Consider the following 12,998-nt stretch of genomic DNA (forward strand, 5'->3'; position numbering starts at 1 on the left):
CCCTACACAGTATAAGGCAGCTAAACTCCTGCACAGCACAGATGCTAAATGCTTGCTAGAAACTTCGAACAGAACAACACTGAAGGATAAAGGGTTACCTTACCAGCTCTAATACCTGTTGGCGTCAGTATGGTATTTTATGTTTGACTCTCAGACAACGTTAAAAGCCAGAAAATATTTGAGTGGAAAACCGAAGATCTAAATAAGCAAAACGATGCAAGGAATTAGAAGCCAAAACAAGGCTAAGGATGCTATGTCTGTACTGAGGATGTAAAGTTTTTACTCTTTCAACCTGAGTTTGGGGGTAATGGAGTATTTTTAAAAATGTAAAAATACCCGACAAGTGCACTTATATAGCTATTTATAAAGTTTAAAACCAAATCAAAACCCATCCTCGTAACAAATCATATGGACACAGTATTTTATTAATTCCATTACAGTCATATTGTGAAACAAGTCACCTCACAAAATGTCTGAAAATAATATTCACACAGTGTGAAATGTGTGATACTCAGATTTTTGGATTTAGAGATGTAAAATTATTTCAGTTGCATCTACTTACAAATAATTTTTGTTTTTAAAAGCATGTATAAATAACACAAGACTTCATAGAGCTAACATTTATTTTCTTAGTTGAGAGAACTACCTGAAATAACTAAAAAGTTTAGTCCTTTGAAGAGATGACTAGTGTCATGATATGACTGAAACAATATTCTACAGGTTCTCTAATGAACAGAGGAATGAGGGTGGGCTATTAGATTTTTTTTTTTTATGGATGTCACATCTCTACAAACACCAAAGACTGATAAGCAATCTTTTTCTTTTCAATAACTTGCCCTACATGCATTTGCAGTGGGTCACCTGAGGAAGTAGCTTACAAGGAAGGGGGATCTTGGAGTGTCCAGGCAAACAGCATCTGTAGGACAAATTTGCTTAACGTGGCATCCCCCACAGACCGCTCTGTGATGCTGTAGAGGTTTGATGCCTGTGACCTCTGGACAAGGAACGAACATGTCCTGTGCATACTTTGGATATTCCCAGCAAGCAGCCAGGTGATCTTGCCTGTTACAAGCAGCAGAGGAAAGACTTATGCTGGGCCCCAGGGAAGAAGGGAAGAAGTCACTGTAGGCCACAAGTCGCAATGCCAGAAGAGGACTGCATTTTGAGCGCTGACAGAGAAGTGATCTGTGAAATGAAAAAAACTGGAGTAAACTGCTGCAGCTCTAATAGGGCAGATCAACATGTTGTGCACCGATAGTAAGTTCAGCAGGACTGACTTAAAGAAGTGCGAAGTGCTCTAGCTCCATCTCCTCTGGGCATGAGAGTTATTCAGCACCAGCTGGCAGGAACAAAGGGGGAGAACAGTGCTGACAGGTGGAAGAAAGGAACAAGATCATGCAGCGTTTGTGGTCCTGCTCATCAAGCTGGAAGCAAGCTGGAAGAGTGACAAGACCTCTGGGTCCTTGAATTTCCTTATTAAAACTGACTCAGCTTTGGTAAGATCTCAATTTGCCTCAAGGCTTATGAGCCTCATAAGGCAATATGCAGGGCCATGAAGTCTCAACACAAGACCAGGAAGGAAAAACCCATTCTTGGGATCCATCTCAGCAGACCAAGACTCACTCCAGCACAGGAGGATGCAAGGTTACTTAAGAAGACACCAACCCTGTCATCTTGGTAACCAGCATGAACATGTCTTGAGAATAAGCCTGCAGGAGGTGCCTCTGGTGAGGGAGTGGCATCTGAGCAGAGAGACCTAACATCAGATGCACAGCACGGGCAAGGAAGAGAGAATTGTTCCTTGACTAGAAGAAATGGCAGAAAAGGAACAGAGACTGAAAGATCACATGAGAAAAATGAAGGCAGAGTGAAAACAGGAGACCCCCTACCCCCAGATGCTAGCTCTAGCCCAGGGCACTTGAGAGGAACTGTGATGCCCGTCATAGTAGTTCTGCTTCGTGTAAACTACATCTGTTTATTATTATAGTGGCCAACAGGACATTGCTGGGGAATATTTCCCATGGATGATTGCATGTTTAATAGTACATATAAGAAAACGTTTAGAATGTCAAGTTTTGTCATGACCACAACAAACGTTTTATGTAAAAAACCCGAAGAGTAAAACGTAGTTGTCCCAAATGCCTGTAACTCTGCTAACACCCTCCTGCAAACATCCACACACCACAGATACTGTATCAGTGAGAGAGCTGCAAACTTGGAGTGAAACAACACTGATGTGAGAAAATAAATGGAAAAAGATGCCCTCTTGCTTTTTTCCCCCTTCACTGCTTTGGATGTACACATTGTCAGGCCTTCGAGCTTTGTTTAATTCTTTTGGGCAGGGGTTGGAATCCCCTAGTGTTTAGTGTGCATGTGAGAATCTGAACACATGGCAAAATTCAGTAGCTACACAAACAAGTTAATAAGACTTTTAAGCTACTGAACAATTCCTCAGCTTCTACTGTTTCAATTTCTCATTCCCTAAAATTCAATAAATCCAATACCAAACTATTAAGCAATTCTGTATCTGCTTCAATAAACAACATTTGATTAATGAAAAGAAGAATTACATGGGATGGTATTACCAAGAAGACCCATGCTGTGCAACATATTTTATCTGTCCTACTGGAAAAAAAATTGTTTTACTGAGAACAGTGCTGTCTAGCAATGGTAGATCCTCAGGAGTGGAAGTTTGAGGATGCCATTACTGTATTTGTGACCTGTGTGAGGGCTGCAGAGATCTGCTGTTTTTTATCTCCCCCAAGTGGTCAAGTGAGTTTGTAAGCCCACCTTAGAGAAGTGGCTTCCTCTGTCTCCAGAGCATCTTCTAGAGAGTCAGATGAAAAGTCTAGTGGTGGACTAGGAAAACGTCAAAGCTGAACAAAAATTCACTGACAGGGTAGAAAGCACAGGAAATGCCCAGTCTCAGAAGTAACTCAGTTACTCCGGAGAGTCCCATATAACCCCTAACTAATTCCTAACTCCCTTTCCAGCATACAAGTGACTTAACCACAACTTGAAATAGTACCCATGTTTGACAGTTTACAAGTGGGTTTAATCACCTTGGTACAGATTTACTAATAATTTATAATCCAATTTGTCTTTGAAATAACTAATATTTCAAGCACCTGACACCAGAGGTATCTGAACTAGTATAATCTCGTTGCAATTAACAGCCTCAAACCATTCAACTGCAATCTATCACTACTTCTCAGACAGCACTGATTAGTTACTTTCCATTTTTCTTTAATGACTCCTGTAAATTATAGTAAATAAGCAGATAGCCTTCACCCTTTTAGTTATATGTATGTTTAAAAAGTGGTGAAAAGGGTATGGAAAAAGAGGAGGAAATCCTTACTGTTATTTTAGCTATGCTCTAAATCTGTTACAAACGTTAATGTGGCTGTAGGCCAGTTTAGACAGGATATAAACGACTGTCCTCTACTTTGCTCTTTTCTTCAATCATTAAAGTTTACTTAATATTCATGAAAAATACTTTATATCCCTGGAAGCTAAAAGCCTTTCTTTATTCACAGAACAATTACACCGCTGGCTGTATCATAAATTACCTACATTGTCAGGACAACACACTTATAACCTTATCTGAAGAACCAATCCCAGATATGAGAGAAGAGATTTGTTTTCATGCCTAATAATGAGTAAAAATGCTTCTCTGTTTATTTAAGTTATAAAGAGTGCTCCTTATTTATGGTTGTCAAATATTACCAGGACGACTAGGAAATCTTTCAAAGTCAGTGAAAAATTTGAAATAGGGAATTTCCACTGGTGTTTGTGCCGACTGCTCACACTCACTGAATTTCTCAAGAGATATATATGCAATTTTGTGATTGATCTTCCCAAAGAAAGGTCTAGCTGGAGGCAGCTGGCTTGGGCTGGGAAAAAGCAGTCACTAAACAGGCATCTTTCTCATTATGACAGGCAAGGGTGGCATTGAAGGTGATATTAAAACACTTTTCTTGCCTTGTCAAAGCCGTCCCTGCAACTCGGATGAAACATGCACAGCTTTCCACAAACTGAAGTTCAAAAGCAAATCTTAACTTCTACTTGCACTGGAAAAAAAAAAAAACCCAAACCAAAACCAAACAAAAACAACTCCAAAACAAAAAAAAACACCAACAAAAAATAAGCAGACTTTTGTGGAAACCACGTATGAATTACAACTTTGGCTTCAGGTGTAACATTATGGATCCACTGCCGGTTTATGCCCACAACTTTATATTTAATTTCTTATGGCAAGTGCTGGATTCTACAACAGCTAAAACTGTTTTAGTCAAATTCCCATTCTCACTCTACAAAAGTTTTCAGAAAAAATCGTTATGTTGATTGAAATTCACAGAATCACAGATTGGAAGGGACCTCAGGGATCATCTAGTCCAACCTCTCTAGGAAGAGCACAGTCTAAACAAGATGGCCCAGCACCCTGTCCAGACGACTCTTAAAGGTGTCCAACATGGCCGAGTCAACCACTTCCCTGGGGAGATTATTCCAATGGTTGACTGTCCTCACTGTGAAAAATTTCCCTCTGGTGTCCAGTCGGAATCTCCCCAAGAGCAACTTGTGTCCATTCCCCCTTGTCCTCTCCATGTGACTCTGTGTAAAAAGGGAGTCTCCATTTTCTTTGTAGCTGCCCCTGAAGTACTGGTACATGGTGAGGAGATCCCCTCTGAGCCTCCTTTTCTCAAGGCTGAACAAACCCAGCTCTCCCAGCCTATCCTCATATGGCAGCTTCCCAGTCCATTGATCATCTTGGTGGCCCTTCTCTGGACCCCTGCCAGCCTGGCCACATCCTTTTTGTATAGCGGGGACCAGAACTGTACCCAGTACTCCAGGTGTGGCCTGACAAGCGCTGAGTAGAGTGGGATGATGACTTCTTTATCTCTGCTGGTGATGCCCTTTTTGATGTAACCCAGCATCCTGTTGGCCGCCTTGGCCGCAGCAGCACACTGTTCGCTCATGTTGAGCTTCCTGTCCACCAGGACCTCCAGGTCCCTTTCCAGTGTTTATATATTCCCAAAGCTGTATTTTTTTCCCACAAAGTAAGAGCAAGATCCTTCCTAGATCCACTAGGGAATACAATAAAGACCCATAAATAAAAAGAGCCTTTTGATTTAAAAAAAAAACTTGATTATTTTGATCTTAAGAAATAAGACTAAAACAAATACGCGTAAAATCTGAAAGTTGACACAGACAGAAATCTCTGCTAAGTACTACTTAAATGTCATTTTCTACACCAAAAATAATCTGTACCAGAGAGCAGTCATATGATTATTTTTAAGACAGAACAAAGGAAATTACATGTTTGACAAGCATATTACATGATCAAATTAAACACTGTTTTTCTGCTTTACATAATATACATACACAGTATTTGCTTTTGAAACAATACTGGCATTTGGAATTTTTATATATTGTTTATATAACAAAAATATGCAACATTACTCCTACTCAAGTTCCCTAGCTCTTTGCGTATCTACACAACGTTATCCTTTTTTTGTTGTAGTAGTTGTTAACAAGTTTCTTTGTAACCAGTTCCTGTGTGAAAGAATTGAGTGCGCAGGAAAAGGACAAAACCAAAAATTAAAGTCCTTAATACACTGATGTTAAGAGTAGCTTTTAGTTCTGTAAACTAAACGAGTCACTGCTGATGATTGTTAATACAGTAGTAGAAAACAGCATATGCACTAGCAATTCAAGATAGGTTTGTGGCCACTTCCAACCTCTATCAACTGTCCTTCCTGGCCTTCAACCTTAAGAAAAAACAAATTTGAACAGCAATGCTCAAATACCACCAAAGAGAACAACCACTGGATCTCACTTTGTTCTCATTGCTCACAATCTGAGTAACAGCTGCCCTTTGTGTCTGCCCTTTTGTGTATCAGATACACAAAAGAAAGAGAGACCTAATTCTTGACCAGTTCCGTGCCCCAGTATGCACTGTACAGGGGACTTCATGACCACCACACAGCGAATACTGGGCCATGGAATAGGCTGCACAAACAGTAAGGTGGGTAAGTGGCTTTTTAATATTATTATATTGCGCATTTCTCTTACATAAGTTTACAACGTATCTGTATATGGCTGTGTATAACTTAAGCTGTGCAGTATAATAAAGAAAAATGCCACTTACCTGACTTTCCATAATTTGGTCTACAAGAATTCAGAGCCTCACTAGTATACTAAATATTGGGATGTCATAGGAGAGCAAAGAGTCAGTCTTTTGACAACGAAGAGTGTCATGTACCCTAAAAAAAATTACAAAGGGTTTTTGCTTCTCTAAAGGAAAAAACATACTATATTAATTTTTCTGTTAAGCCAATCACTTAAGGTTTCCTTCCAATGAAACAGGTGTTTTTGCCACTTTCTGCCACTCCTTCACTGGTGTTTCTGCCACTCCACCTACCATTTCTATATTCCTTCAAAAGACATCCACTAATTTTTCCTAAACATTCTTCCTAAACATGATTTCTTTGTTCAGAAATAAAAATACCTCCAATACATACACCAATTTCTAAATCTATTTAAGCCATGCTCAGGGGCAGGAACAAGGGTAAGAGAAAGTTGGAGGAATTTCATAGCCAGACACAGAAGATTACTGTCAGTAACCAAAATAATTGTTTCTAAAACTTCAGAAAATTTACTGCAGCTTTGTAACACTATTTAAGAGTTCAATCAGGCTCATATAGTATGAATAAAAGCCCCCCTGGATTTAGAGAATGCACCAGGCCTACAGGTGTCTTGACACAGCATGATAACCAAAATCAATGAAAACATGACTTCTGAAGGGCAGGACAAAAAAAACCCTCACCCTCCTAACAAAAGCAAACAAAATAAAAAAACCCTACCAAATTCCAGAAGACTGAATTGCAATGTGCTATCAATAAAATTTACACATCAAATTTTGTTTAAAAAATAAAAGTCACTTACCCCTTACATACACACAATACAAAGAGATTTACTGAAATACCCATATATAAAATAACAGTGAGCACTCTAACATCCTCTTAGCGCAGTGAAAGATGAATTGGTGGGAGAAAGTAGGTTCCATTTTCTGCAGAGGTATAACATACTTTCCTTGTACTCAGTAATCACGCTAGACTGATACCTAGTGCCCGAGTCTACAGCATCCTTTGACAAGGTGTAAAGAAACCTGTATGGAACATTGTATGAAGGCAAAATTCAGCCACCTTCTGACTGAGGTCAACTGAAAGCCAGCTTTACATGTGAGATCAATAAGAAAATGAGTAACATTTCTAGCCTGACACTATCTGTGCAGTGGTGATTGTAAGATACTGTTGATTCTTCCAAAGTAACTGTATGGTTTACAATGCTTTAACTTCCTTCTTATTCCCAATATCTTCAACTCAAATAAACAGACCTTTATCATGTAAAACTGGGTTAGCTGGTTTTTGGGGTAGACTATAGCAATATATTTTCCTGTGACATTACACAGTATTTCAGTTAACATTTCTTGACTCCTGTATGAAGTCCAGTTTTGCAAAGATACGTGCCACAGAAATAACAAAGGCTGAAATCTAGGTTCATATACAATTCTACACAAATTCACAACAGAATGAAGAATAAAACATTACTCAGTGTTAAACAACCAGAAACCCCCCACTGTGCCTCTGTAATGCCTGGCCAAAATATTTCTGCATTTGGTACTTTTCAATGATAATCAGGAAATTCATTACCAATGCTCACAAGTTTTTAGAATTATTTCCCAGATGTCTATGGCTTATTAGGGTTTCCGTCCCCAGAAGCTTAATGGGAGCAGATGTCAAAACTGAGGAAGGACAAAGAAAACTTGAATTTCTTCACAGATTACACAGGAACTAAAACCAAAACTCTCTAGAACCCTTGAGAACAAATTAAAAACTCACATGAACTTTAAATCCAAACCACTGTAAGCTCTCTAAAGCAAAGCTGAAAATCTAAAAGAAAAATATATTCACAGCACCCAGCACCAAAAAGCATCTTCATATTAAGCGAGCCTTAAACCACCTTTATCATGTATACAACTGAAGAATTACCTGTTTTAAAAAGGGAGAATCCAAGAAAATAGGTAAAGGTAAAAAGGATAAATGACGTTCTACACCATCAGTGTTTGTGGCAGAACTAGAACTAAAAGGTGATTTTTTTAAACTTCTGTTCCTTGAAACTAAACACTTGATTACCTCACAGCCTTTGCAAGTTTCTTACATATCAGAAAGACCCCATGCTTAAATACACATCACTTTCCCACTCAGCTATAGGGCAAAGGGATTACATTATTTTACCTTTGCAAAATTCCATTAGTACTTCTTAAAAGTTTTCTTTCTTCTCAGAAGAGACTTTCCTTCCAGTGTCATGTTCTTCGCATTTATTCTTTAGCCATGGCATTGCTCTCCATGCATCCTCTTTTTGGTGACTACCATTTAGTATAGGTTACTGCAGAAACATCTACAATAAATCCAAATTTTGTCACAGGAGCCTGGTCCTTACACATGGGTTTCAATCTTTCAAATGAAAAGACTATGCCAACAACCATTTGTACCACAGGAGAAAAAAAAAAATCTCAAATTGTTTGTTAAAAGGCATGTTACAACAGCACCTTTTTGTTGCCTTATAGTAAGAGCTCAAAGAGTTTTGAAAGAAATGTGTTCCCATGAGAAAGGGCTATACAGCAAACACATAACTCTCTCTTACAATGCCTTTGAAAATTCTGGGGAGAAGAATGCATTACATGCCTTAGCCACTGTTTTCCAAAAGACTTCTGATGAAAAGAAAGTCTGAGTTTAGCTAATGGTTAAATGAATCGAATACTAGCACTAATAATTTGCAAAAAATCTTACTAAAACAACTCCCCAAACCACTAAATACTGAAAACAACAACAAACCCTCCTCATCACATATTTTAGATAGAACAGATCATCTGAATCTTCCACAATACTCCTGCCATAAAAAATATATCACAAAATAACTAAACACTGCAGGACTATTAAGTATTTTGGACTTAATTGTTCTAGGTCTCACGGAGGCTGCAAGGTGGAGCTGTCATGAGGGGGGATTTCCTTTCTCCCTCTGACGTGGTCCCTGTGCAACCCAGAAGTTCATCTCACAGGGAGTCGAGGAAGAACAGTCCATCTGCAAAATACATGGTGGTAATGGCATCCTCCTTTATCCTTCCCACATGCGTGCAGTACAGGACTTCTGCATCCCAAGTCCAAGTCCTGGGATACAGAGACCTTCACTGGCTCCAACCCTGGAGTAACTCCTTGCTCCTCCCTCCCCTCCAGAGAAGTGCTGGAGAGGGCACGTGTGGGACCAGGACAGGAGCGCAGCCTCCTGCAGGGCAGGGAAGCAGAAACACTGTCAAGGTGAGCAGCACCCTGAATTGTGTAGAGTCACTGTCTTGTAATTTTGGTATAATTCAGAGTCACATAAAGTTGGAATGGGTTTGCTGCCTATCTTGCTACATAACTATAAGCTTCTTGCATTTTAGTTGTTAGTAATGAGTGGTAGAAACAAGCCAAAATAACTGTGTGGATACCAACAGCACGGGAGGACTGTCTGCTAACAAGAACAGACTAAATGTTCCTAGAAACCAGAAGTTTCCATTTTTGTACTTACTTTTGTACTTACTACAATAGCAACGAAATGTTTAATTCTGAATATATAGTATCACAATCCAAACAAATATTTGAAAAGTGATTTTTCCATTCCTGCCATCCCAAAGTCTCCTGATGCTATCACAACCACAGATAAACAATGATAGTGAATTTGCAAACAGGCCAATACCTCCAAAACCTGAATCTCAGCTAAAACCCAGTGGGAAATTTTTGCAATAAAAATGTTTCTAAAAATGGCCCAATATATCAACATACTATGGCACAGATTTTTACTAAGGGTGTGGGATTTTCTCAATGGGATATTGGAAACAGCATTTCAGCATCATTTTTGTCACAGTCTCCTGAATGTGATAATAGAGAACAGGAACATTAATGCAAGAAATGTCATCAACTCCTCCTCTTCTCAGGTTTTCTGGCACTTGAAGCATGTTGTTACTTTACTTGATCCAAACCTTATACAAATGTGACCCGGAGACACAGACTGGCAGATCAGCTGTTTACATGAGGGCAGATGTGGCTTCCTATTTCAGGACTTACAGCCCTGCCTCTTACGGAAACCTCCTTTTGACCACAAGCTGCTCTTTTACTTTTCTTTTGAAACTTGGATTGAAGGATTATTGAATTTAAGATTAGGGTTTAAAATCATCTGGAGGTAGATGAGCATACATGGAGCACCCAAAAGAAAGGAGAGCGCAGCACAGGCTACCCAGACCCTTTTAGGATATGAGCAGAATTGCAAGAGCACATCCAGAGGAGGTAAAACCTCTGCGTGCAGTCGTCTTCACGATGAGCACATGAAATGTTTACAGCTTTGCCTTTTACCTTCCAATTGATCCTGGGATTAAAAATCATACCATGAAACCAAAGGTAGAAGTCCAGTTGATCACATGATGCAGGGCTTGATAGTCTTCCCATATCTGCCCAAAACCCTAGCATTTCCAAATCAGAAATATCTGCAATTGATTCATTTAATATAGGAGTATTTCCAGAACAGATATTGCTTAAATGGATCTCAGTGACACAGAATTTACATCGTCCCTCTCAATGTGATTTCTACCAAGTGCCCTGCTTATTTAATACTATAAAAAAGAAAACAAATGGAAATTGAAATTCTTCCATTATTACTCTGAAGAAATGGCACTGAAAGGGTTTGTGTGCTGAATCAGGAGATCAAGCTCTCAGTTCTTCTAAAAATTTTAGATGGGACTGGGAAGTATTTCATGTTTTTTACTACAAATGCATTCTGACCTGATGAGTTCACAGTAGTAAGCTGTTTGACACCATTCTTAAGAGATACAGAGTAGTGAAGAGAGGGACATTTATAAATAAATATAACAATGGCATAGGTTAAATTGTCAGGTTGAAACACCATATCTTCTAATACCATATTCAAATCTACTCAACTCTTACTTTCTGTGCAAGGAAAAGAGATGAAACTTTCTATTATTTACTGCAATGAGGGATGTTCCGCTTAGAAATTAAAAAAAAAGCCCAAACAACAAACCCACCCTCAATTTCTGTCTCCGTATTCCAGAAAAACCCAGATGTTAACTTCAGTGAGTTTGCTTAACTACTGCATCCCACGCTGGGATATCCCATATTCCATGTTGCATACTGATGTGTGATTGTAATAGCTAGGGTAAAATTGTTATGTGGAATTGAAATTTTTTGCAAGAGTGGCAGGGTTTTAAAATGTTGTATCTAGGCTAATAAGCCTTAAATATATGCCATCTGACAGACTGAAAGCAGACTGACTCACAAGTGCTATTACAATTCGTATAGCACTTCAGAAGCTTCAGGCTAATAACAATTCATACATGTAAATTGCCAAGAATTGGCAAGAACACTAGGTGTTGTTTTTGCTGCTTTGCCAAAATCCTTCAAAGAAACTTACCACTACTTCACAGATGAAATCTACAGGAGAACTAAGGGAAAGGTCATCTTAACCACAGGAGCTTTTCTCTAAATAACTCAAGGCAGGTTATTAGTTTAGTTGAAAAAAATCATGCTACCCAAAGGGCTATCTGATTATTCACTTATGTTTTTACAGCTAATACACTAACAAAGTATTATAAATCAAACTTGGATTTTGGAAGACTTCATGTCTCTATGACTGGAAGTCAAGTTCGGAAAACAAATTCCCGATCCCACCATTGTGTGATGTAGATTCTGATCTTTTCAAAGCATGGTCTAACTACTAATTATAGTAGGAATTCTCACACAAATGTTTATTTAATTTACAAAGCAACAACCTGGTCATGTCTCACAATGATGCAGAGCAATGTTAACCTATCTCAGAAACTGCAAGCTCAAACCACAGCAGGCTTCAGAATCAAGCTTTTTGAAGTGTTTCAGGTCAGTAACTTCCTTTCATCTCAGGACCATTCTGCTTTAAAAGTAGCTGTGTTGCATCTCTGGTGCCGAAAATTAGTTCCCTCTAGCAGCAGCAGGAAATATAAATTAAAATGTGTATGTTGTAAGTAAAAAGCAATGAGCAGTTATTGATCAGGAGTGACCTCCCTCCACATGCCTACATGTTGGCTGAGAGAAACTCCTCACGCTGCAGAAGTGATGGTTTTTATCACCGAGGTTCATCAAGTGTGCTGGCATTGCGGTATACATCCTACCAGCACCGTATGATGCATGGCTAGGAGTAGACATCAAGAGCAATTTAAAAAAAAGAAGAAATAATGAGCAATAAGAAAGTGAAACATTATGACTGAAGATCATCATCTGTTGTTTTTTAATTACAGAAGCAGACTTAGCAGAGGTATGCAAGCAACTCTATGCAGTACCAAAACTGCCCAAATGCTGTGGGGTAGCCCTGATCAATTCTGCTTGCCATGGAGGTTGAAGGTGGGCAGAATACAGCTGCATACGTTTCAGAACAGGAATTGCCTTTGTAAAATACCTTTTTTTGCTCCTCGTTTCCAATCAATCATATGTGGGCAAGAGGACATATCCCACTGTACATATGTTAGCTGAGTATGCAAATAAGCAGCTGAATATCCAAGCCAGTAATTTTCTTCTGTACAAAGGCTAGCTTGTTTGGCAGCAATGACTGCAATGGGCAGAGAACTGTAAGTGTCTGCATGTGGCTGGAGATACACAAAAGATACTCTGTGCATGACACTTTAGGTAAGAAATTCTGGGCCCCACAGAAAGACAGAGCACAAGGGGAAGATGATGGACCAAAAGGGAGAAGATGGGTAAGTGTGAAGCCACATCCTTTACTAGTACATCTATTCCATAACCCTAAAAGCACCAAGCCAAAACAAAATAAGCATTGTGTGTTTAGTAATACCAACTTTTAAGGACTTAGAAGCTGAATCTAATGCATAAAGACTGGATGAGAATTAAGGAAAGGAA

At 39.0% G+C, this 12,998-nt stretch overlaps 1 protein-coding gene across 5 annotated transcripts in view; it reads right to left on the reverse strand.

The window, feature by feature from the left end:
- The window catches only part of LYRM4 (LYR motif containing 4), a 94,871-nt gene that overhangs the window by 40,614 nt on the left and 41,259 nt on the right, over positions 1-12,998 (reverse strand). The window contains exon 3 of one of the 5 annotated variants that reach the window (XR_010371603.1): positions 6,149-6,263. The exons of 3 other annotated variants lie outside the window; for them this stretch is intronic. Coding sequence is in view for 1 of the 2 variants with exons in the window: in XM_064443546.1 (XP_064299616.1) it covers positions 1,120-1,185 (66 nt within the window). In the remaining variant the exon portion in view is untranslated. Of the gene's footprint in view, positions 1-1,051; positions 1,186-6,148; positions 6,264-12,998 lie in introns of those variants that run through there. One more of the 5 variants, XM_064443546.1, reaches the window with a different exon arrangement.

This window comes from Phalacrocorax carbo, chromosome 2, assembly GCF_963921805.1.
Source record: "Phalacrocorax carbo chromosome 2, bPhaCar2.1, whole genome shotgun sequence".
Taxonomy (NCBI): domain Eukaryota; kingdom Metazoa; phylum Chordata; class Aves; order Suliformes; family Phalacrocoracidae; genus Phalacrocorax; species Phalacrocorax carbo.